Raw genomic sequence first — 26,562 nt, forward strand, 5'->3', positions numbered from 1 at the left:
CATCCACATATCGCTTTGAACGCACCCGATGTGCGTTAGAACCCGCCTTTATGTTCCTGGGTCTGCTTCCCTCATTACAGCGCGGCAGGAGTTCCGTGGGCTGACTCCACCGACCAGGGGCCATCCTTCAGCGGGGTCACCCAGCAACTAGCACACAGCTTACCCTGCCTAGCGCTTGTCACTGTCTCCCCTTGGGGTTGGGAGTCCACCGCAGCTCAGCAGCCCTTGGTTCCTCTGTACGGGCTCATAGGGCGCGGTGCCGGTTCCCGGAGGGGCTGCTTTCCCAGCCGCACCGCCCGCTCGCCCTGCCGGCAGAGGGAAGGGCGTAGTGCGGTCGGGCTGTATCGTGGACAGGTCAGTGCTCTCGGGCAGCACTGCGAGGGTTATGGGGTGAGCAGGTGCTCAGGGGGTGCCCTGCAGTCTGTGCTGGTTAGGGTTGGGGTCCCGCCGCTTGCTCAGCCCCCATCCGGCCCTGCTCGGCACGGCGCTGGGGTGCAGGGCTTCCTTCCCTCCCTCTTTGTTGGTCATATAGGAAAAAAAAAACATATCCGCTCCAAAAATGCTTGTTTTGATCAGCTGAAGTGCTGCCGTGATTTGCAGCTAGAATTAATTCACCTTCATGCTTTCTGTGGTTTAGGGTTTGGTGACTGAAAACCTGCTTGTAGTAGTTTCTATGCATGTGGAGCACTGTGTCTGTTCATCTAGCGGTGTCCGAAGCTCACTGGTGGACTTTGAGCTTTGTGTGAACTTGAAATCTGTGTTCTGGCAGTGATACATGGGGTTCTTTGTTAATGGAGGCAAATAGAACCTCTTTGCCTCAAGACATTAGAAATATAGTGTCTGTGTGCTTTTCATAGAAGGAGAGGGGTTCTTCTCAATCTCTACTGTGAAATTCAGTCTTACCCTGTGAACAGACTGAAATGCTGTATGTGTAATAGTATGTATTTATTGAAGAGATTCTTTTGTTAGCTGTTTTGTATCTTTAAAGGCCATTATTTTTCACTGAACCTCAGATAGATGTGATTGGTTTACTAAATCTTAAAAGTAATTGAAACCTGATTAAAAGAGAGCATAATTGCTTAGGAACGGAGGGACAATTCTAGTCTAAACCTAAGCCCACAGGGACCATAAAAATATAATATTGTGCAGAGAACAAATAACTTGAATCTCACACAACTTGTCCCTAAAATTGAGCTGTTCAGTAACAAAGGAAAAACAAGGGGATAAAGAGGCAGAAAGAAAAAATAGCAAGAGATCGTGTAAAAGGAAAGAGGCATAAGGGGTGAGCCAGGCCAAAACTGAAACCATAGGCAATTTAACTTGTAATGTTAAAAGGCTTTTTACCAAAATGTATTTTGTGTACATGATTTGAAGCAACTTCAGTTAGTCTGGCCATCTCACTTGTTCTCTCGGCTTCTGGAAAGGTGCACATTGTTTTTGTGGCTGACATGGGGAAACAGGGAGACCTAAATCCATTGTTCTTTTCTCAGTGGTACTATAATGGCTAAAAAAGCCCATCTTATATAGGCAATTTCTAGAGCCCAATCTTAGAAAGCTCCTTAAGGATCTTCACGCTGAACTGAAGGGATTTTTGAACCTGCCTAATTTTCTAGCATGTAGGTACCAAAGACAATGAGAGCTAGAATGCCTTGAGGAGGGTTTGAGAATTTAGTAGCTGCTGTTGGCTTTAGTAAGAGTTCCCGCTTTGTCTAGAAATGTCATAATGAGGTACTTTTCTCTTCTTGGGGATGTAGAATATCCCAAGATTTTTTTCTGTGTTTGTATGTTATGTTTTGTTGGTGGGTTTTATGCTGCTGCTTCCATAACCTGCTCATGATCTGCTTGCTGCTTTCTTCCAACAGAATTAAGCCAGCTGGAGAGGTTACTGTCCTCAGCTTGCCTCAGCTGGTAATGGGAAGAACCTGTCAGGTAAGGTGTTCAAGTAAACCTGACATTGCATTGCTGAAGGAAAGAAGCATGGTGTGTGTTCAGATTAGGTAGACTGGGAATCAGTAACCCTTAGGTGAGGAGTTGAGATAACAGTTGTAGCAGTGGTCTGTTCAGCCAGTGCTGGGCTGATACATCCTACCGTTACCTCCTTGCATCTAAAGCCAGGGTTCTCTGACTTCTTTTCACTGTCAGGCCTGTGCCCTTGTTTTGATTTTCATCTGTGCAGGCCCTCTTGAATCTTGCAGTTTCTGAATTCCATTCCTCTGTTCAACATTGGTTATTTACCCTTTGTTTTCCCCATAACATTCACCAACCACTACCCTTTATTTCAGTCAGTTGATGTTTATGATTATCACTCTTTTTGTACATATGAACTATTTTTCCTTCACTCTGCTCTTTTGTCTGCTTTCATGCTGTAGAGACTGTTGTGTTTGTCCTCAGCACTGGGTCACCACTTTTCATTTGTTAGCCAGTCCTTATGAGAAGCTGGTGAAGCATCCAGCAGTCACGCTCACTGCACCCTGGTACAGATACCTTCCACACTATCTGGTGACACATGCGCACACTGAGCCATGAATCATCTCGCAATCATCTTCAGTTTACCTCTCTATCTCTTTCTCCACACCCTTCTTTTGCATTTCTGTATTTGTTACTGAAATTACAACTGTTGGAGGTCTTTGTCAAGTTCTATGTGTCTTGAACTGTCATCTGCCTTTTAAGTGTTTGGTAGAGTCACGTAAGTGCCTTTATAATGCTCTTTTGTTATGCTGTTTAAATATTTTCTTTCTCTTTAGATTTCTTTTGTGGATTTTGTACATTATATTCCTTTCTTTTCTGCTATACTTTATCTCTGGATACCTTTATCCAAGACAAGAAATTCAGCTAATGTCTTTTTGCAGGTGACACGTGGGCCTGTATCTGTACTTCATACCCATCTTCTCCTGCCCCAGGAATGGGCATCGTTATTTCTCTGGTCTCCCACAGGTGCCTGGTGAGCACTGCATGGTGAAAACACATCCCTGCAAACTTTCTTCCTGCCTTCTTTTTTTTTTCTGATTTGTGTCAGTATTTCGGGCACTGTTTTTGAGTTGGAGTTTCCCCTGCTTCATTTTTTAATGTGCCTATTATTTTTGTATAGCTGCTCTATGATGCATGCAACTTAAGTTCTTATCTGGGCTCCCAACATCCAGGTCTCTGGTTTTTCTTAGTTCACAGGATTGTAGGGGTTGGAAGGGACCTCCAGAAATCATCTGGTCCAACCCTTTTAAAGCAGGTTCTCTACAGCAGGTTACATAAGAAATCATCAAGGTGAATATCTCCAGTGAATGACACTCCACAGCTTCTCTGTCACCATCATAGTAAAGTTATTCCTTGTATTCTTCATGTGTTCCAGTTTGTGCCCATTGCCCCTTGTTCTGTTTCTGGGCACCACCAAAAAGAGCCTGGCCCCATCCACATGACTCCCACCCTTTAGATTTTTATGAGTGTTGATAGGGCTCCCTCTCAGGCTTCTCTCCAGGTTGAACAGTCCCAGGTCTCTCAGCCTCTCCTCGTAAGAGAAGTGCTCCAGTCTACTCATCATCTTTGTGGCCCTCTGCTGGACTCTCTGAAGTTCACTGTCTAGAACTGGGGAGCCTGGAACTGGACACAGTGCTCCAGATGTGGCCTCACCAGGGCAGAGAAGAGGGAGAGGATCACCTCCCTCAACTGTCTGGCCACACTCTTTTTAATGCACTCCAGGAAACCATTGGCTTCATGGCCACAAGGGTGCACTACTGGCTCATAGCCAACCTGTTGTCCACTAGGGCACCCAGGTCCTTCTCTGAAAAGCTCCTTTCCAGCAGGTCAGCTCCTGTACTGTACAGTACTGTACTGTACCTACCTGTACTGATGCGTGTAGTTATTCCTTCCTAGATGTGGGACACTACACTTCCCCCTGCTGAACCACATCATATTTTTTTTTCCACCCATCTCTCCAGTCTGTCCAGGTCTCGTTGAATGGCAACACAATCTTCTAGTGTAGCAGCCACTCCTTCCAGTTTTGTACCCTCAGCAAACTTGATGGGAGTGCATTCTGTCTCTTCACCCAGGTCATTGATGAAGTTGTTCTGTACATCTGAGAGTTTGCTGGGTATATCTCCTACCCACTACTCTGGCCAGCCAAATTCATACTCTCTGGAAACTGCAGCACTGAATGAGGTTGCTATTTGAGATAGTGTGTTTTCAGAGAAAAACTGGCTTTTAGGATAGAATAGTGATATTTTCAAGGACAAAAATACTTGCTTGAGTGTTGGGGTTTATTATTTTCTCAGCAAATCTGCTCAATTAGGGAATGTATATGGCTTATTTATGGTAATATTTTTTATTAACATCATGAGAGCTGAATTTTAACTAAGCATTTACCAGAGGTTTTCAGAAAGCCTCTGATATATATGACATTTATATATATATGTAGTAAATCCTTGCACAAAAAATAGAAAATGTGTGTCTGTGTATGTATGTATCGCTTCTGTGCATTGTATTTCATTACTATGATACTGAATTGTTGACTTTCAGCAATGTGTTTGTATTAATCCATGATCTTCCAGTCCATGGTTAAGTGTATTAAAAATCATTTAAATACTATCTGGGATTTAAACTGTTGCTTTATGTGTCAGATGCAACAACCAGTTACTGATGTAACTGCAGGTTGTGGAATGTGTAACACTTGTTATCCATCCTGGTGGCTTGTCTGTTCATTGTTACCATTGATAGGTTAATATTGTAGCAGTTTTTACAAACAGAATCTGTCCATAGTGTACTGTGCTGTCAGAAGGTTGATCCTTGTAAAATCATGCATAAATTGTGTGTGCTGCAGATGTTAATGGATTTAGCATGCCTGACTTACTAAGATTAGGCAAAGACTTCATTTCTGTAAATGTATCTAGATAGACAATTATATATATAACTGAAAATTTTAGTATAATAAATATATGTTGTTTTGTTCAGTGGCATTGTGCTTGTTAGTACAATTTACACTGCACTCCTTCATTTGCACTACAAGAAGTCCATTTGAGTCACATTATGGATTGCAAATGGCCCCTACTTAGTGAAATTTTGCATGTTGTTTATCAGAGATCAGCAGAAATTCCTTTCGTTTGAGAGAACTGAAGCTAAAATATGATGTTTTTCCTGAGTGATTAGCTTTCTCAGGCTGAGTTGTTAAAATAATCCTGTATTAGAGAAGTAGTAGGTACTGCCCAGTGCTGTTAGAGATGGATTTAAAGAGAGGAATTCAGTGATAATACCTTGCATTAGTCATTAATCGTGAGTCATGATAAGCATGCAGTAATGTCCAATTTGTTTTTTAATCCAGCACTTGCTGATGCTCTTTATTACCATAGTGATAATATTAAAGAGCTGTTAATGCATGTAACCACACAGTTTAAAATGACAGACTTGTTATTTTTTTGGTGGAATAAAATTTCCATATCTTAAGTCTGCTTTGCTTTCTAATTTCTTTGACATGTAAAGTCTAGGTAGTATATAAGTGATCAAACAATTATAAATTGCCAGGGACTTAGGTTAAGTTATTTTTGTTGTTGTTTGAAGCCGATCGTCGTGGTTTCCCAAATAATTAAATCTAGTCTTTCCTCTGTGAAGGACTGGGGAAGATTTGTATTCATTAAAATTGGAAATTGGAAACTAATGTGTTGAGTCCAGCCTAGTACAAACTACGGTTTGCATCAGGAGCCTGCACCCATCTGTGTTCTTAGTGTTTTGTTCTCTTTGGTGTAAAAACTAGTAGCTGGGTGGGAGTTTTACTGCATGAATGCATATGTTGAAGAAGGAAGTCTTGGAGCAACACTTTATTTTCAGTACTTTATGCGGACTGTCATAAATCAAAGCTGAGTGAATTAATGGTGCTTCTCACATTATTCCTTTACGTACTTGATTTATTTGCTGTTCTGGCACCTTGTTATGTGAAATGAGTGAGAACATGGAAGGTTGTTTCTCTCCTGAGAACCTGAACATAAAAAGAAGAATGTGGCTAAGAAATTGGCTTTGGTAACCTGTTTTCACTCTCAAATAAGAATTTTAAAGAAATGATTTTAGAAGCTGTGAAATGATGGCTGAAGTGCTGCAGATATTAGAATGTAGATATAGAGCAGGAGGTTGAGGTTAATTGTGGAGTAACTCATCTTGTATTCAATCGGATTTTATCTTTGTTGCATTTTAATTAGCTTTATTAGCTTATACATGAGTATGCAGAAGTTGATCACAACAAATTAAAACCTTGAATTTCACAAGGAACTTGGATGAGACTTCAGAGTGTCTTATCATATGATAAACAGTGATTCCTTTACCTGCTCCCATGTATATGATGTTATAATATGTGGCTTTGTATAGGCCTTACCAGTGTATTTGTGAGACAGCAATGTGGCAGAACCAGTATGAATCTGTTGGCATAGGTGGCTCTCTTTGAAATTTCCCCCTGTATGATGTATGCTGTTTTGCGTCTTGTTATGTGGCTGGTGTGCAGACTCCTGCTCTGTTCAGGTGGGGATTATATTTACCCTAACAGAAGCATTTTCCCACTTTAGTATCCAGTGATACAAGCTAGTTGTGCATTTAACTGGATTATTTACTTCTTTCATTCTAAAATACTAAATTAAATGTGTGTATTTAACATATATGTGCTTGTACATATCTATAATAATGTTCTCAACAATTTCAGACTATTATTAGCTGTGAGGTGACCTGGGCACAGCATAGAGTATATCTTTCATGAAATTCCATCTCTATTTTTGCTTTGGTTCACCTTTAGAATTCACAGGGGCTACTTGCCAGTTCTGGAAGAATCTTGTTTATGCCAAATATGACTAACAGTCAGAGGTGGCTTTTTCACAGCTCTCCAAAAATTGAGCATGCACCATGTTTTGTGAACATTGTATATGAATTAAAAAAGGATCAGAGGTAAAGATAGGGCTAGTCTAGCAATACAGCAAACCTTTTTGTGTGTCCTGTGAAGGTTCTTTTACTTCCAGAGTGGCTTCTAAGACCACGCTTTCTTTTTCAGACCAGATCTTCAATTTACAATTCACCCAACTTTTTTCAAATCACTTGTAAATCACTTTTTCTATTAGGATGCTTTCCAAATAAATAAAGCAGAACCAAACTCAAGAATAATGCTTTATAACATCCTTTTTATTTCCTTGTCTGTGTGTTTATGAATGGTAGATCCTGTTTGGCAAACCTGACTTTGTTCTGTGACGAGGTGACCTGCTTAGTGGATGAAGGTAAGGCTGTCGATGTGGTCTACCTGGACTTCAGTAAAGCCTTTTACTCTGTCCCCCACAATAATAGAGAGCTGGTTTCTTCTCACTGGTGTCAGGTGACACGGTGAGGGGAAATGGCCTCAAGTTGCACCAGGAGAGGTCTAGGTTGGATATCAGGGAACACTTATTTACAGGAAAGGTTGTTAAGCACTGGAATAGGCTCCCCAGGGAGGTCATTGAGTCACCGTCCCTGGATGTGTTTAAAAACTGTTTGGATGTGGTGCTCAGGGACGTGATTTAGTGGAGGGTTGTTAGTTAGGGTAGGATGGTTGTGGTTGTGGTTGGACTAGATGATCTTTAAGGTCTTTTCCAACCTGAGCAATTCTTTGATTCTGTGTGGTTACTTCCTAGAGTAGAGATAATGGAGGAATATGCCATGGGTGTACTGGTAGATACAGACTACCAACATTATGTAGCTGTGTAGAAAGCAAGTAAAATGTAAGTTTTTGTAGACCTCTGTGGCATCACCTTGATATTAGTTTCTGCTGTGCCTCTTTCTGTCAGAGGACTGAACTGGATCTCAAAGGAAAACTGTTTTATTTTTTTTAGTTTCTTTCCAGAAATGGCAGTTTTCCAATGGAAGAACTTATTTCAGACTACAATGGGAAGGATACTACAGCAGAGAAGGGCATCACTGTATAATGGCACTCATGACTATGATGAAGAATTGATAAAGAAGAAACTTCAGCAGTTTGCTGGTGGATCCATCAACCTTTCCAAAGAACACAGTGGCATTGGAATACTTACCTTGAACAATTCCCGGCTAATGAATGCCTTCACAGGTATTAATTAATTGATGAGGGTGCTGGTGGTTGCTTTCTTTTCTCCTTCCCTTTGCAAAAACGAAGTGAAAAGCTGTGTCTTACCATTCTTTAGTTAAAAGAAGAAATGTTTGATTTTTAACCAGAGGTGTAGTAAATGTCCACTGTTCTGTGTGGTAGCTTTGCCCTGCACATCATAAATATGAGAAGTTTGCAATGATGCAAATGTCTTGCAGAACCTGCCTCTCTTTTTTGCAGTGGAGATGATTCTGCTGCTGTGCTCTTTTCTTATTTCTCATTTTGTTTTGCCTCTAGTGCTTTGGAAACATAAGGTGTTTTTATAGAGAAGGGAAGGTATGATGTCCTTTTTACATCATCTACAAATACATCTACAAGTTTGTACTGTTTTTTGCCTAAAATCTTATCTCTAATCTAGGCTTCTGCAGTTAGGTCTTTGTGTTGCATCTAAAATACCAGTGAACTGGTAGTGAAAGATCAGATGAGTTGCATATTCTCAGCTGCTGAAGATGGGGAGACTTCTTAAGCATATGCTTTTACACTAGATGATACTTAGCTATCAAAAATATTGGTGTCATCTTGTTAATTCTTTTTTTTTTTCCTTTATTTTTTTTCCCAGTTATCTCTATTACTTTGTTGTCAGCAAATAAGTTTGCAACCCACTAGCAAAGTGCAGAAATATGGTGAATGTCAATCTACTCCTTCCAGTGATAATTGTTAGCTGAAAGGAATAAAACCTGACGAAACAGCAGAATCTGTGGTAATTCACCTAGATATCTCTGCAGTTACTCTTTTGTTTCTTCTTAAAAGCTCTTCTATAAAATCATTGTCTAACTGGAGAAGATGCAGCAAAAAGAACTAGCACAGAGATTGTCCTTTTGAATAACTCCCTGTCAGCATGTGTGTTATTATACAATCACAATTTTGCTCTTCTTCTATGGGTTTTTTGTTGTTTTTTTTCTCTCCTTATTTTAGACTTAAAATAGATCTGTGCAAGGTACAGATTGTGGGCTGTGTGTTCCTAGCTTACTTGTTGTGGTAGTTGAAAGGAGCATGAGAAATAAGTGGTAATAGAAAGAGAAAAGACAGAAAAATCCCAGTCTGCTGTAGAGATCAGGTGTGATATAAGACAAATTGCTTAGACTAACCTTGATTTAAAACTGTGTTCTTTGTTTACTGCTTGTTTGATGTGAGAGTCTCGGAACTGATTTGTAAAAGTGTTAATCAGTCACAACTGCTATTTAAGCCACTGGTAGCTGTGTCTTGACTATGGTGGATGCTATGTAATGTTAATGTTCTAAAATTACATCACACATCTCAAAACAGACAATCAAAATTAGCTGATATTTTGTTGCTCAGTTAGTGCTCTGTAATGTTATCTCTCTTCATGTGATTACTTTGAAAATAAATAATTAGTATACACCAATAGCTTATATGTTCTAGTAGTGAACAAGAAGGTATTAAAAACAGAGGTGGAAGTAAATAGTTGTATTTTTGTTGTAAACCCAGGTTAAAAAAAGAGCCTGGGACCAGGCAGTGCTGTTTTATCATAGTATGTAGAACCTTGTAGAGAGCAGTACTTCATTTTTGTCTTGCTGAAATTTGCTCTGGGAGATCTTACTCTGGTGGTTTAGGAGATTTCTGCTTCTTTCTACTGTGTGCCTCTGCCAGAGATTTTTGCTGTTACAGCAAGGAGTGCAGAAGCAAAGTCATGCTGGCCCCTTGGACACTGCAAGTGATGATATAGCATATTAATGTACACTGCTCTTCATTTCATTTTAACACTATTGTCTGTAAGCTGTAGATACTGAGGAACTAGTAAGCAATTTATCATTTTCTGTTTGCTGTATATTGAGTAATACCCTTCAGGAGAAGTATGAAAAGGAATAGGATAAGCAAACCTTAAATTGCCCCAACAAGACCTGGCTGTCTTCATTTGCCAGAGCCTGTAAAGTACACTACCTAAATAAAATACTGTTGATGTTGTGTCTCAGAGCTTCTTTAAAGTGGCAGATGTGAATTTATGATACATGCATACTTCCTTTAAGAAAGATGCAAAACATCATTAAACTGTTGAGAGAAATCCTATTTGCCAGGCATTTATTTTACACAGCAGCTTTTTATCTCAAAGGAGAATTATATTTATTCTAAGCTTGAGCAACACATCAAACTGAAAATAGAACAGAATTATTGGCAAATTGCTAATGGGCGGTGTGGAGGTTGTTATGCCTTTTTTCTCTTCTTAATTGGAATCTGATAGCTACCTGTTTGAAATGGTTTCTTTGGAAACAAGTGTTAATAATGTCAGTTCAAGCCTAGTGGAACCAATTTTAGCAGCCCATCTTCTTTCTGAACTCAAGTTGAACTTTATTGAAGAAAGAAGGAAGCTAGACTGCATGAACTAGATAATAATGGTGATGAAGTCAATTCTAGAAAATAAATCCAAAATAGTTATTGTTAGATTATGATTAAAATACAAACTAGTGATTTATTACAAGTAGATTTAGTGCTGTGAGGAGGGTGAACTTAATATCATCACATAATGAAGGACTAAGACTGGCAGAATGAGGATTTTCTTTGGTATTGTCCTCACCATTGAATCAGATAAACTGGGCAATGTCTGTTGGTGAAATAATAGAAACAATAGTAGTTGTCAGTGTACATAGTAATGGAAGAGGTCATCTCCCTGGAGGGGAAGCAGTTGCTGACCTTCTTCTCTAGTCTCCCCTGCTATTGCATGCAACTGCCTGATACAGTTCTTTATTTGTGTATTTAATTTTTCAGTGTTAACTGAAAAACTAGATGTTTGACTCATAATACTCTGTGGAAAGACTCAGTAGCTCACTGCTCTGATTATTAAGAGCACCACAAACAATGATTGTGCTGTATCTTGACTTTGGCAAAGATTTTATATAAGTCAAAATAAATTTATTATAAGAAAATTTGAATTATGTGCAAAAAGATAAATCTAGGGGGTTGATGCACACCTATTTAAAGAATATTTAATGACCACCTGGTTCTTGACTTCCTCAGGAATGTTTTCAAAAAGTAGCAAGACTAAGATGGAGGTCCTTTACAGGGTATTATTCATTCTTGACCTGGTGCTTACTTGCTTCCTTTGTAAGGAGCTGCAAGGAAAACAAGCAGGAAGAAAGAATCTTCCACATCAGGATAGATGCTATCAGGCCATTTTAGGACAAGAAAAGATCAGTACATGCAGGCATTGGGTAAAAAAAAAAGCAAACCCAAGAGTTGTAGAAGAAAAGGAAAGATTACTTGAGATATTAATTTGAGGCATGCTTATATCTGAAAAAGATAGTCCTGTCCACTCAGATCTTTGTCTAAGGAGCGTGGTGCTCAGAGTATCATCAGCCTGTATGTATGTATGTAGTCTGTTTTTTGAAATTAATTTCTGTAAATATTTTGCCTTTGCTGTCTAGGATTAGGTCTAGAAACACAAGTATAGAAATCTATGTCAGGAAGGATTGTGGCCTGTAGATGAAAACCCATTTGGGTTATAGATGCGAAAGCTAGTGAGGGAGTAATAATGTAATTAGCTGTGTGATAGAGATTGGGAAAGTTGTCTTCACTAGTTGGTCAGTTAGCAACAATTGAACAGGTTTTAATCATATGTTAGTGTGAAGTAGATTAAAAACAGAGATCTGTAACTGGAAGATAGAGTTTTCTTGCTGGATAATGAATTCTTTTGGATGTCAAATATTAATTCACACTTCAGTGTTATGCAGGAGAGGATGAAAAGAATCGCAGACATGGACTGTTGGAGTAGTTGATCAAATTCTATATATAGTTGATGAAGACTGTAGGTGTGGCCAAAAGTCTTTGGAAGTAGAGCCTGCAAATGCAAGTTCAGGCAGTTGCTTTGGGTAGTATATAATAACTGAGAGTTTGCACTGAACAAACTATACTGAATCCTCAGCAGCTCATGAAGGCATCTCTGAATTCTTCTTCAAGCTTCTCAATTCTGCACTTTAGATGTGAGAATTAACAAACTGTCTCATAGCACTGACAGTTTTCCACCTTTGATCCTTTTTCTCGATTTCTTTAGAGTAGAAATTAAGTAATCCAAAGAAGTCTGTTTCATAACACTGGAGATTAGCAGTTATAACAGTCTGTAGTGTGAGAAAGTTCTTAAACTAATATATGATAGTGTCATGTTTAAGCTGGAAGAGCTGATACTATTCAATCCCTGCTTTTGGAGCTTAAGGTATGATTTCCAAAGAGAGCTTTTCTAGGCAGATACCACAGAAGGCATAAAAGAAGTTCTAGAAAGATCTTTTAAAACTGTTCTTTTAAAAGTCGTAATTTGCTTCTAGTTTCAAATCTTATTTATATTATTTTTTGGATGGATGCTTGTCCTTGATCTTCAAGATAGTTTGCTCTTCAGCCTTTTTTTTTTAATATACTTTTAAAAATATTTTCAACTGAATGTGTGTAGTGAAATGGCAGCAGTGCTAAAATGAAGAGCTGATCCAAATAGACATACATAAGTTCAGGTGTCCTGAATTCATGCAATTACAAACAAAAATAAATGAAGTACAATTTGTGTTTACTTCCTTGCACTTCTTTGCTTTGCTTTGATGAGTGTAATGCAAATTGCAGTATAGTCTTCAGAATTCCAACTGCATTGCTAGGTAAAAATAGTCAGTGTTTGTGTGAGAGGAGACAGGAATTTAAGATGATGCTTTCCTTTGTGTTTAAGTCTTTCTTGTATGTTAGATATTGAAAAATATAATGTGAAATGTGCTGGTCATAATCATTTTGTTTTAAAAGTGTTGATTTACCCCTCTTGTAACAGGCACTATGATGCTGGAACTCCAGGAGAGAGTAACTGAACTGGAAGACTGGAAGGATGGCAAAGGCCTTATCATCTGTGGTGCAGGAAACACTTTTTGTTCAGGATCTGATCTGAATGCTGTCAAAGCAATATCCAATTCCCAGGCAAGTAGTAGTAGAAAGACTTGGGAGAAAAAAGAGCTTTCTAGTTTTCTGAGATCCCTTCCTAATGGAGATGTTTCACTGTGGTTGTGCTGCAATAGTACATACAAGTCACAGGATGGAGCTTTTCATGGTTGAAAAAAATGCTGGCGGCCTCTTTAATCTACAACTTAAGTATTACAGTAATCAATTCATATCCCTGAATTTCTGTATTAAAATCTTCTTAGCCTTTTCTTTTTTTTTTTTTTTAAAAAAAGTCTTTTCAGCTTCTCAGAACATTGCATGGTAAACTGACACATAAAATTGTCCTTCAGGAGTTTCACCTTCAAAAAAGCAGCGAGTCATTTCTCATATATTCTCAGGCTGAAAACAAATTTGAGTATGGCTTTATGTGGCTGCTACTTTACGTGGCTGCTATTACAAGAACATTTCAGTTTTGTCAACAGACTGCCTGAGCCTGAGTAAAAGGAAAGTAGAAATACAATTCTCATCCAATTGAGCCTTTGTGTTTATTGTGTCCAGTTAGAGGAGCTGCGAGTAATTTGGGGGTTGAAGAGGTAAGGGCTGGATGGCAAGTTTTTGCTCATGCCACCTTATCTCGACAGCTTTCACGTGAGCTGTTGTTGTGGTTTTTTTTATGGGTTTATATATATTTATTGGCAATGTTTGACTTCATCAGCAGCAGCATTTCTGGCCTGGAAATGTAAGTAGAATGCTCCAGCTTTCAAGAGGTACAGTAGGCTTTGTTTCATCTGCAGAACATCCTGAGGTGTAATTTATGGGGCAACCCTCCTTATAAATACATTTTTTGGGGAATTTTTATTTCCTATGTTTATTAGAAATAGTCATTTTTTAAATAGAAATATCACAGAATCACAGAATTGTAGGGGTTGGAAGGGACCTCTAGAGATCATCAAGTCCAACCCCCCTGCCAAAGCAGGCTCCCTACACCATGTCACACAGGTAGGCATCCAGGTGGGTCTTGAATATCTCCAGAGGAGGAGACTCCACCACCTCCCTGGGCAGCCTGTTCCAGTGCTCCGTCACCCTCACCATAAAGAAGTTCTTCCTCACATATGTGCAGAACTTCCTATGCTGAAGTTTCATCCCATTACCCCTAGTCCTGTCCCCACGTATACGGGAAAGAGACCAGCCTCGCCACTATGGCCCCCACACCTCAGGTATTTATAAACCTGGATCAAGTCCCCTCTCAGCCTTCTTTTCTCAAGGCTAAATATATTGGTGATTTTTTTTTTATTATAGATCTTTTTTAATCTGAGTTTTTCATTTTTTTGTTTAGCATTGTAGAAACAGAAAAGGAGGGAAAACCAAGCATGGGCTTTTTTCTTTTTTATCCTTATCTGCAGTCTAGGCTTTCTTTCAGATTTCTATGTTGAGTAATTCTCAGCGATTCTGCTTCCATCTTCTCTTTGATGTTTAATATTCTGTCTGTATGTTTATATGAGTTAATCGGAGCCTCTGCAGTTGGAGATAGGTCTCATGTAAAGATTAGGAGCCTTAGCAGAAATACTGGACATAAGGAAATATGTTGGTATTACTTACAACTGTGTTGAAAACTTTCTCTCGGAATGTAGTTCTCTCCCTAGGACTTAAATAAAAACTCAAGTCATCAGAAATGATCTAAGAAGTGTTAAGCCTGATTGCTTTATGTTTATGTTGGAGATTTCAAACTATTTATTCTGAAGTGAGTTCCTTCACAATAACCCACTCCTAAACCATCAGAGAGTTTTGTTTGATTTCAGGTTAAAAGAAGATTTTTTTGTCCACAAGTGTCCCTAATGTGTGTTGTTTTTTGTTGGTTTTTTTCTGTTTTGTGAGGCTGCTTCAGCCTGTAACTTTTAGCAATGACAGGTGATGCACTTGAGTGAGGGCAATCCCAGCCATGAACACAGACTGAGAAAAGAGCTCCTTGCCAGCAGCCCTGCCAAGAAGGGCTTAGGGGTCCTGGTAGATGAGAAACTTTGTCCGCCCACAGCCCAGAAGGCCAGCAGTATTCTGAGCGTCATCAAAAGTGGGGCAGCCAGTAGGGTGAGGGAGGGGATTGTCCTTCTCTGCTCTGCCCTTATGAGGCTCCATCTGGAATATTGCATCTGGGCCTGGGGCCCCCAGCACAAGAAAGATGTGGAGCTTTTGGGGAGGGTGCAGAGAAGGGCTGTGATGATGACTGAAGGGCTGGAGCACCTCTCCTATAACAGCAGACAGAGGGAGTTGGGCTTGTTCAGTCTGGAGAAGAGAAGACTGTGAGGAGATCTGTTTGTGGCCTTCCAATATGTAAAAGAAGATTATAAACAGGAGGGAAATTAAATTTTTATATAGGTAGAGAGCAGTAGGGCAAGGGAGAATGGTTATAAACTAAAGGAAGAGAGGGTTAGATTAGATGTCAGGGGGAAGGTTTTCACAGTAACCTTAATGTTTTTTATAAGGAAGACTTTCAACAAATTGTTGGCTGAGACTCATGCTAGCTGAATTTTTAGTTGTTTTCAGGGTGTTTTCTGTTTAGACATTCTTCCATATGATACACAGTGATCTGTCTACTAGTTGATTACAGGAAGACCTTTATTTTTCTCAGATCAGTCATAACTACATTCATCAAGCTGTCCAGTTCTGGTATTAGTTTTTCTTTATATACATCTCGAATTTTGGTGTTAACTGAAGTGGCCATCTTGAATACAATTCAGTTCAGCTGCAATGAATTGAAACTGCCTTTGTCTGCTGAGCTTTTGCAGCTGCATCCTTGTGGCTGTAGTATGGAAACTGTTCAAGTACGTGTTTGAGAACTGATACCCTGAATAATTGTGTGAGTTTTGATCTTCCTGATGAGAAATGTTAAGGCAGCTATAATGGAAGATTGTCCACTGATCTAAGTGGATGTAGAAGATGGCTGCAGTCAATAACAAAAGCCTATGTAAACCAACAAACTGAATTTTTCAAGCAGGCCTTTAACGTAGTGAAGCTGAATGAACTGATTCCTGTGAAGCCACTGTCATGGCACTTTCTGTCTGCCAGAGATCTGTCCCTAAAAACAGTGCTGTTTGGCTTTGGGCAGAGTAGGTCTTGAGAATATATTAATAAATTAACCATAAATTGGCTGACATCGACCTATTGTTTTGTAAGGCCCTATTCCAAGAGATAACAAAGGTTTTCTATGTCTTTTTCTTTCCCTGAAGTATGGGACAGAATTCTTAAGTCTGATTCTTGACAACTGCTGTCAGTACAGTGATGTTTGTTCTTTTTTCCTCCTGACATATTTTGAAAGACAAGCTGATACTGTTACCTAATTATTATTTTTTTAAACTGGATTAATTGGTACATGTGCATCTCAGTTAATGTATATACAACCATGGTCATACTGCATCACTTGGATCTGTAATGTGTATTCCTGGTCAACGCTGTATGCCTGGAAAAGCGTGTATGGAACAGGGAAGGCAGGTCCTATATAGAGGTCTAAAGCTCTTTGTGGATGCTTGCCTGGGAGAAGCGAGAAGAGGAAAGGCTGTAAAATTTCACATCACAGAAACTTGCAATTGTTTTGATAGTGTCTTAATTCTAATTGAAATTCTAATAAGTGATCGTGAATTTTTGTACGTTTTCTGGTCAAACAATACTAGGCTTTCTTTAGGTGCTTAGTGGGTTTGGGCTGGAATTTGAGCAAGATTAATCAAATTCAAACCGTGTTAGAGTGAATATAATGAATACTCATATCTACTCTGTTTAATTGTGTCACATTAGGATTACTCATCATTTTAAAATTTTCTATTCTTTGTAGGATGGGATGAATATGTGCATGTTTATGCAAAATACCTTAACCAGACTCATGAGGTAATATATTTTCTTTATCATTCCTTCTAAGGAATTATAATTATTAAAATTTGTTTTGGCTAACTCTTTAATGAAATGTTTAAGCATATAGTTTTGAATCCCAGAGCTTGTATTTGCATATGTTATTCAGGTATCTGTGGATTTAATTTAAACCTTGACAGTTTCCACTGTTAGACTTTCCAGGGATTGAAATGGGGGGTGGGGTGGGGAAAGAAACAACCTGTAAGTTTGTATGTGTAGGGGCCAGGAGGTAACTAGAGTTAAGGAAATCAAGGTCTTGGAAGTATGTGAAGCATACTAGAAACATCGCTAGAAATCAGTTGTTCTTAACTAACAAGCAGGGCCAGCTTATACAGCCTACGCAGGTAACGTTTATCTAATGTATTTATTTAACCTTCCCACTTCATAAGAAGAGCATATTCAGTTCTACCATCTGGTGCTTCTGTTGTTTTTGTTTTTCCTTTCTTTCCTTTAGATTTAGCTTCTTTTAGGAAATCACATTTCTATTGCATGCATCTGTGGTAGGTTCAGTATATTTTTTTGTTTTCTCAGGGCCCCAGAAAGATAATTATTTTTTTGTTTTTAAGTAGTATATATGGGAAAATGTTATGAGCTAACTTTATTCTGTAAAATTGCCCTGGAGGCTGGTCACTTATTAATACTAATACTGTGCTGTAAGGAATCCTCAGGATCAGAATTAGCATCAATTTGTATAAGTTGGCCTTGATATAATCAAGATTGATGTGGCAAAGTAAGGAAGAAGATGATGTATGAAGATTAAGACCTCACCACAAGGACCTCGACTTAGAGTATATTGCGCTATATTCCATTTGTGGTGCTGGTAGAGCACTAAATTGCTGTCTGGCCAAATCTGTCTTACAGGGGTCAGAGAGAGCTGAGGCAAACTATGATCCTGAAGGAAGTGACTCAAACAGATGAGATGACTGTGGATGTAGGACACTTGGACTATATCTTTTGGTTCCCCATAGACTATAGGAATAATGAGATTTCTTTCTTCCAGCAGGTTCCTCTTTGTGATTTATTGTGTAAAGTGTAAAAAGTGGGCTTTGGCTATAAGAAATTGTTGGTTCTGTTAAAGTAGAAATAAAACCAAATACACAATTGTGGTTGGGAAAGCTTACTTCTGAATGTATTTTCAATGCTGTATGATGAGTTCAATATTCCTTCCCAGGAAAAAATGAAACAGTTCTACCAGCATGAAAAGTCTAGGACTGATTAGTTATCTTCATTTCTTAGCTTATACCAAGTCAGTCACTGTTTATTCATATTAATTTCACGAGTAGAGAATAGGAATGGTTTTTCCCTATGTACTTTCCCTTCCCTCTGTCCTTTAAATTACCTTGAATGTGATTAAATACAGCATTATCAAAGGTAGCAGGTTGTTGTTATCCTCAAAGGACAGTTTTATCCTCCAAAAAATTTTGTTGGTTGAGATGGTAGCACTGCTGTTTGAAGAAGCTGCTGAGATTGTTACACTGAATCTCATTATTTTTAGATAACCCAGCTGAGCAGTCCTTATCTACTGCTCTATGTGCTATACTGACTTAGCATTTAGTCTTGTGTCACTCTCCTTCTTGCAGATAATCTGTAGCATATATTTTTCCATAACAAAATACATGATCTGCTTTGCTGTGATTCTGTTAGCTATTTCTGTCTTGCTGCTTCGTGAGATCCTGTATTAATTGTGGAATAGTTGTTTCAGTGTAAGAGGAATTGGTATTGTGCTGTTTATCTGCAAAGATGTAGTTATTTGAATAAGATGGAACGGTGTGTTTTCCTGAGCTAGTCTGAATTCTTATCATTTCTAGAATGTAACACATGAATTCTGCTCACAAAACTCTCTTGCTTAGGTTGCCGTTGATCAGTGTTGCACTAGTCCAAGGAAGGGCACTTGGAGGAGGAGCAGAACTTACCACAGCATGTGATTTCAGGTAAGATTAACAGTTTGAGAAGTCACCACGTTGCTTTGATGATTTAATGACTGTACCTATGAAATGTAGTAAGGATTAGGTATTGCTTTTTCTTGCAGTCATGTCTGTGGATTCCAAGGCATTAGGAATTAGGTCAGTAAACTTCAGAGAACTCCATCTTTTCCTGTGATAGTCCGAAGGAGAGATGTTTTACTGCTGAGTTACAGTTAGAATCAGTGTGTAAAACAAGAGCAGTGGGGAGCTTTAGGAGCTATCACTGAACTATCACTCTTACTACAGCCTCTTTATTGCAGCATTATAAATATTTGGTAAAAGGTGTCTTGTTAGACAACTGTAGTGTTGGCTGGAATTCACCTGAGTCCTTTGCAAATCCACTGAAAGAAAGTGGATTGTGTTATCCCTAAAGAGGAGTTTAAGGAAAATGAGCATAATGAAATGAAGTCTTTTGGCTTTCTGAATTATATACTCTACTCTTACTCCAGCTATGTTGTTTGGCATACTGTATAATTATAATCATTGTCAAGTAGCTCTTATTTGCATAAGTGAGCAGCTGCAATTCCTCTGATGTACTCCCATAATTTTCGCAATAACTACAGTTGTTGATCAATTTTCCATTGCTTTCTACCACACTCATCCAGTACAACTAAATAATAGCAATTCAGAAGCAGCAAATGGGGCTTAATTAATAGCAGAAACAAGCTAGGGAAACATACTGTGTTTCTCTGTGTTGCTCTTGAATTTGAGGATTTCAGTGCTTGGCAACAAAATCCCAGTTCTTTTGAGGACTGACTGAGTTTCTTTTGAGGAAACTGTCTTGAATCAGGAGATGCCAAAAGAGGAACCCGAGAGCAAATCAGAGAAGTTTGTTTTTTATCTTGAATAAACTGGTCAGAGAGAACGAGTGAGTTGTGGCTGCTTTTGATTCTCAATTTTCAACTCAATTTTTTTTCCACATGATACAATCTGTACTGGAGTAGAAATGTGGATCAATTCAATTTTAAAATAGCTGATGTGGTTTAAGATATTACTGGTGTTAATAGACTGTTCTTCCAGTGGCATTCTTGTGGTTGTCTTTTATTCTGTTTTCCACCAGCTCATTTAAAATTGGATTAGGGAGGTCTTACATGAAGTTTGGTGCAGTTATTACTGACATAAAGGTAATTATGAGAAGAGAAATCATCTTAGGTTATTCCACCTTCCATCTGGAAGAGGATGTTTTCTCCAGATATCCTCAGTCTTGGCTTACTTATGGGCTGTTGCAGTATATATTTCCCAAAGAAGCAAGGTCTTTTTAAGATCATAAACACACAATTTTTTTTTTTTAAATTGTTCTCTAGCCAAGTGTAAGGTAATTAAAATCCTTTCAAACTTCTTTTTCTGATAAGAAAATTAAGTAGATGAATCTTATGTCACTATAATTATCTCACCTGCTTATTTCTGTAAATCTGAGCAATGTAAAACCATGCATGTGTCAAACTTGTTTGGAGAGCTTTCTAGTAGTTTCAAGAAATCTAGACTTTTTTCAGTGTGCCACTGCTGAGTATTTTCTCTTCTGAATCTGAAGGCAGCTGGGGGATTCTGCTGCCAAGCAGCGTGTTGCATTTCTGCTCAGCACTGCAGCCATTTCACTGAAGTACATAAATGACTGTGATGGTGAACCTTTCACCTGATTCAGTGATGCAGTTTTACAAAAAAGTGAAATGAATTCTGTGCATTCTAGAAGATCTTGTATGTCCTTTCCAACCTTGTGATTCTATGATTCTATAATCAAGGTTTTAACAAGGAGAGGAGCTTATACTGGTAGTAATGCACTACCAAATTGATACCAAATTGGCCTTGCTGTTTTTTATTCAGATGTTTTCTGTTTTTTTCGTAAAACATGTAAGTGTGCTTCATAATATATTAAGATGATAGGTGTATTCCATTAAATACACAAAAAATGCACTGACATACACTATTGTTGAATAGCTTCCATTGTGTTCTTGTAATGATTAGTTTATGTACTTTTACAAGCATGCATTAAATGTAATTTATACAAAATGACAGGAGCAGAAGAGTACAGACACTATATAAATTTAGGCCCACTGTGACTGACTTCTCAGCTCTAGGCACTCATCCTTTTATCAGTTTACAGTTCATTTGTTGCTCCTTTAAAGAAAAAAAAACATTAATACAAAAAAAGTGTGTCTCAGTATTAGCATGATATGAATGGTACAGTGTTACAGGAGGGAACTCACACATTCCCGAGTTCATGCAGAATCCAGGCTGACTTTGCTACACGTGACTCCATAAATAACATTGCTGCACATTGTCAGGAACAGAATCCGTAGCTAAATTTAAGAACATGTTCTCACAACTTTAGGTGCTTACTGTATGCCACTGATCGCTTGTTTAGCTGTGTTAAAGTTCCCTCTCACATTTATGTGTGTGAGTCCATGTACGTATCCACACATAAAATGCCCGTCAAATCAATTGGCAATTTTAGAATTTTATTGCAGTTATGCACCGCTTCATGTGGTGTGAACCCTGGGAGGTTTCTTAGAACAATTTTGTGATGAATTGTCGGGGCAATGGATTATAGAAGCGAGCGATGTGAAACATTTAAAACTAAGAATGCTGTTCTTACTTTTGACCTTGAATGTTTGACATCTCATTAAGTAACCACAGTGCTACTAAAAAGGGACATAAAAACCTGTGTGTCTGTGGATTTGTACTGCTTTTTCTTTATTACCATTTTTAATTGGATTTTGAATCTCATGCTTTTACATTCTTCCACACAAAGGATTTTTTATTGTATGGTTGTCTACAGTTCAAATTGACCACTGATTTTACTGGAAATATAAGAAACAGCAACATAATATGAATTTGAGGTGAAGTTTTCTTTTTGAAGTCACCTTTTTGTAGAGGTTTACTTCAGTTTTCTTTTTTTTTTTTACTTTCGGAGACCAAACCATTTTATTGTGAATGAATGAATTTTTTGTTTTCAGCATCCATTTACCTTTAGACCACTAACACTAGGCAACCTTATGTCCTTTCTGTATACAGCTAATTCTCTGCCATGCAGGAATAATGGAGATAGCCCGGACAGTGGAAAACAAGATAAGACAAATTTTAAGGAATGCAGGATTGGATCCGTGCTAACTCCTGTTGAGATACCAGGCTGTCATTCCACTGTGGGGAAGCATTCTAGGTTCAGGAAGAATTAGTTTAGGAAGAGTAGAAATGCAAGGAAATACGACTGCATCTGTGAAGTGACTCATGCCTAGTGTAGATAAAACAGCCTCCAGGTATTTGGCACTCCACTGCTGATTTTCACTGCCAAAGTAATCTTCTTTTATTTATTTATTTATTTTAATATCAGATACCTCCGCAAGTTGATTAATGTAAAGTCTGAGAGACATTTATGTATTCAAGTCTTCTATGAGCTGGAGTTGTACTGAACTATATTATCAAAAAAACGGCAAACTGACTGAACAGTTCATCTTGACGCATGTCACGGGTTAACCAAAAGTCTACCTGCGTCTGTGACAGGGGGCCGCTGGCCCCACAGGGCCGCTAGCCCGAAAGGAAGGAAAAAGTTATTTAGCAAAGAAAACAGTGGCAACGATCTAAGGAGGCACACTTATTTACTAAATACTATATCGAAATACAGGATAACACAATATAATACAATATAATTGAAATTAAGGCTAACGAATCAAGCAAAATAGGAGAGAGAATGAGTCCCAAAACTGAGAGGCCTACTGTAACTCTAGGTGAAATGGCTGGAAGGCTCCCACAGGCTCTTCTGGATGCCAGAACTCGAAAGACGTCAGTCCAGCCTGGGAGTGAGATAATATAGTGCCTGGTCCTGTGATTTATCTCTGACCGTGATGTTCTCTGGGATATGTAGTCTTCTTCTGTAAGTTGCACATTCGGTAAAATTTTTCATGCTTTATGTGATGTTATGATGTGGAATACTGATAGCAAAATTACAAAATTACAAAACCATGACAATGTAGGAGGAGGAAAGTGTCTCTGCTGCTCTTCTCCACTTATTGCTTACTCATGTGCCAAGCACCACTGGAGATGCCCCTATGAGTCAATTATCAAACCTAAAAGTAATGGAAAGTCTAGATATTTTTCATTTCTGGAGTGAGCGATTTGCAGAATGTTAGAATGGCTAGAACCAATGTGAAGGTGGAAATAAGCACCTATGGAGAGGTTGACAAACAGGAGAGGATGGGAAATACAATCTTTTGGCTTTAGGGAGCTGTTAGATTTGCCTCAGTTTTGCCCTGTTATTTCCTGACTGATCTAAAATTGTGTAAAACAAGAATGCAGACTCTTTGAACCTGTAAGCATGGGTAGATTCACAGAGTTATCAAGGTTGGAAAAGACCTAGAAGATCATCCAGTAGGTTAAGCTTCTTCCTTCCTAGATTCTGCAGTCCGTAGGAAATGAGTTGCTACTGCTGTAACTCATCATTTACAGTAAGGAATAAATAGATTCTTAAATTCCTACATTAAATTCCCATTGTCCTTTAATTGCTGTGTGTTTAAGAACCCATGGTTGAATGTACCACCAGTGAGTGATCTAAAACTGTCTGCGCATCCTTGTCAATATAGCTGATCTGACATATTAAAAAGCTAAAAGTTGGATAAGCTAGGTTACTGTTGAATTTTAATGTTGACATTGTCTTTCTATCTAAGCCTTTTTGGTATGCCCTTGTGACACCACTCCCCCAACACCAAAAAAATAAGAGATGGGCTCTGAAATCATATAATATCTGGAAAACTTAAAACAGCCATGGTGATAATTTAAAAAATAAAAATAAAAAATAAAAAAAAATAAAGAAAAGGCTTCAGTTCATTAGTGTGGTATCCTGACAAAACAGCAACATGTTATAATTTAATCACCAGTGATATCAAATGATCTTGTTGCTGTAGTCAGAAATTGCTGCGTAGGATGTGCAAATTCAGCATCAGTAACACTGCACCCAGAGCTGAATTTCAGCATGCCTTGTTCCCTTTGATCTTGCAAAGGTTTGTTGGTGTGATGTTATGACAGTTTTTGAGTCCCTCAGTGCTGAGTGTTGCAGAAATGTGGTATATCAGACACATCCTGAAGTACTAGAGCAGTTCAGACCTTGCAACTCTTAGGGTCAATGTTAAGAAACTTTGTTACTTTCCAACCAGCTGAGTTTAGTAGAACAAAATGAGTTTTGCCTGTTTGACGTTTTAGATGTCAATCTCTGAGCCAGATTTTTGAAAAGCTCCCCCTTCCCCTTTCATGCATCAGCAACAGAGACAAGTAAAGAACACGACCCTGAAATGTTCCTGCTTTAAGAAGCTTTTGAGTTTGGTCCAGGAGTACTTTGTTTGGCTTTCTTTGGTCTTGATAAACCACGTATAACAAAAATAAAATTTTGGGAAACTGAGGTTATTAATATAGGTTATTAATATCTGAAAAGAAAAAAAAAAGTTACCTATGAATGGCTGTTTTTCATCAAAAAATCTTGTAAAATATTTCTGTGGATCTTTTCTAATGGAATTTTTTTCTCCAGTCTAAAAAGCATATCTGCTGTTAAAAGCCTTTATTTGAATGAATTCCAAACAGCTCTAGTTCCTTTTTCAGAAGAAAAGACTTATGTAACATTTTAGGTTTCTAGCATAAGTAATTTTTTATATGAGCCTTATTTTGGCTTTCACTCACTTGTGTTTTTAGGTTTTGGCAGCCTGTAAGGAGTAGCTGAAACTTACTTCATGGGCAAGGCCAAAATCCTGTGTGAAGATGGAAACTACTCTGTAAATAATAGTGTGATAATGGAGGTGTCAGTGTAACTGTGGCTGGGACCCCCTGGCTGACACCAGGGCAAGAGAAATAAGTCTTAGATGGGAATTAGAAGAGAGTCTTAGTAGGAGAGGCATTAGTACTTACAGCAAGGCAAGGAAAATGCAGTGGAACCCATGGTATATACTGTGCAGCTATATTATAGCTGCAGGGAGGGAAAAGGGATCCAGGCACCACATTATAAATAATGGGCCTTCAGTCCCACATTGTGGTTCTGGTGATTTGTTGTAGGTTATCAGAGTTCATACTGCACCCTTCAGTGAAGTTACAGTCCCTGTAATAGCTATCTGTCTTGTTTTCTCTCTTTCATGTGCTTTTATAACATACTGGGAGCCTTGCCTACTTTCATAAGACATTTCAAAATCTCCTGCTGCTTTCTTGGTCTTCCAAGCTACCTTGAATACTCAGGCATGAAAAGCGAGGACAAGGGACCAGTTCCACATCTCGTGTGACTTTTCTACCATATTGAAACCTGTAACTGGGCCACATGATACTTGCATGCGGTGATAGGCAGCATGACCTGCTGTCCCAGAGCTGAGCAGCCTGGCCAGCCTTCTGCTTGTGCCCCAGCACTTCTGGGGTGTGCAAACCACATCTGAGCCTGGGAAATGGATTGATTCCTTTAAAGTTGAGCCACATAATTTTCCTTCCTGTCAGTTGTTTGTTGTTTTTTTTTTAAATGACAGGGGAAAAAGAAAAAGAGAAAAACTCTTTTTTGCTTCCTTTAATACTGCTTTTGGAGCTTTAATCAGTCATGCTTTTTTGCATGCCCATTTCTTGCCCTGTGATCTGTCATCTAATTCAATTTTTCATTCCTGTTACAGGAAAAAAAAAAAAAAAAAAGTCTCTATAATTTCCAATATTGAATTTCATTTCTACCTTTTAGAACATATATAATTTTTTATAGCATGCTTTTCTCTGTGAAGCCACAGGCAAGAAAATGTCAGCCTGAGGTAAAAAATAAAAATAGATCTAAAACCCTTAATTCACAGCTACTGGGTGAACCTTCATCCTTAACTGACTTTTAAGAGATTCTGTTTCAGAAGGTCATTAGAAGAGCCATCAGCATTGATTGCAGCAGGTATTACAATGAGCATTACCTGCAGAAGACTTGGGTGGCCATACCTGCCTTTCATCGATGAGACTGATTCCTTGGGGGACATATGCAGCAACTTCTTTCCTTGCATTATTTTTTCCCTTCCACAATCTCTCTCTAATTAACAGTCTTTCTGACTCTGTTTTATCCTCTCACCTCTGATCAGGGAACTGTTTGAGAAATAAAACTTTTTCCATGCACCAGTCATTCTTACCCAGTCATGTTCTGAATTGATTTTGATTTTTTAAATCCTGTTATTCAGTAGACCTTTTTCCTAGTAACAGTATTGTTTTTGTGCTTCTTCCTTTTGAAAATAATAATCTCTTTGAGTTGGCTCTGTACCTTTTGGAGGCTCACCTTCCATTGAGTGCCTCAAAGTTTAGGTAATAGATGGTGGAATTACATGTACCTGAAGTTCTTTATTCTTGAAAACTGCATTCCTCCTAAAATGACTTCTGCCTGTTCAGTATTTTCAACTTTATTGTCTCCGTATTCCATCTCTGCATGAATTTTTCATTGCCTCTTACTCTTCTTTTGATAGTATGCCTTCCTTTTTTTGATCCACAAATCCACTTCTCAGAATTTTATCATATAAGATGTAAATCTCTACATTTAGATGAAAATATGACACTGTAAGGATACACAGCAGCAGATGCAGTTGCTTTAAACTGAAGAAAGATAGTGGTCACAATCCAAGAATAATTAAGAAACTGTTTACCCCTTTCTGAGGATCAGGGCTTGCTAAACACTCCATACGAAGCAATCTCCAAGTAGAAATGGTTCCTTTGCAGCTGCCAGCCCTCAAATGAAGTTAGGGAGGGGTGGACCACTCCTTATGG

General features: G+C 38.5%; 1 protein-coding gene across 13 annotated transcripts in view; it reads left to right on the forward strand.

Annotated features, from left to right (window-relative positions):
• Positions 1–307: 307 nt before the first annotated feature.
• The window catches only part of ECHDC1 (ethylmalonyl-CoA decarboxylase 1), a 115,085-nt gene continuing 88,830 nt past the window's right edge, over positions 308–26,562 (forward strand). For 6 of the 13 annotated variants that reach the window (XM_085541705.1, XM_085541706.1, XM_085541707.1 and 3 more), the window contains exons 1-7: positions 308–354; positions 1,863–1,929; positions 7,171–7,229; positions 7,818–8,050; positions 12,864–13,006; positions 16,791–16,843; positions 18,715–18,795. In XM_085541705.1, coding sequence (XP_085397831.1) covers positions 7,831–8,050; positions 12,864–13,006; positions 16,791–16,843; positions 18,715–18,795 — 497 coding nt within the window. In that variant the 5' untranslated portion in view covers positions 308–354; positions 1,863–1,929; positions 7,171–7,229; positions 7,818–7,830. The remainder of the gene's footprint in view (positions 355–1,862; positions 1,930–7,170; positions 7,230–7,817; positions 8,051–12,863; positions 13,007–16,790; positions 16,844–18,714; positions 18,796–26,562) is intronic. The other 7 variants (XM_085541708.1, XM_085541709.1, XM_015858539.3 and 4 more) reach the window with 4 other exon arrangements.

Source organism: Coturnix japonica, chromosome 3 (genome assembly GCF_054131305.1).
Source record: "Coturnix japonica strain WE chromosome 3, WE-NBRP24, whole genome shotgun sequence".
In the NCBI taxonomy this organism is placed as follows: Eukaryota; Metazoa; Chordata; class Aves; order Galliformes; family Phasianidae; genus Coturnix; species Coturnix japonica.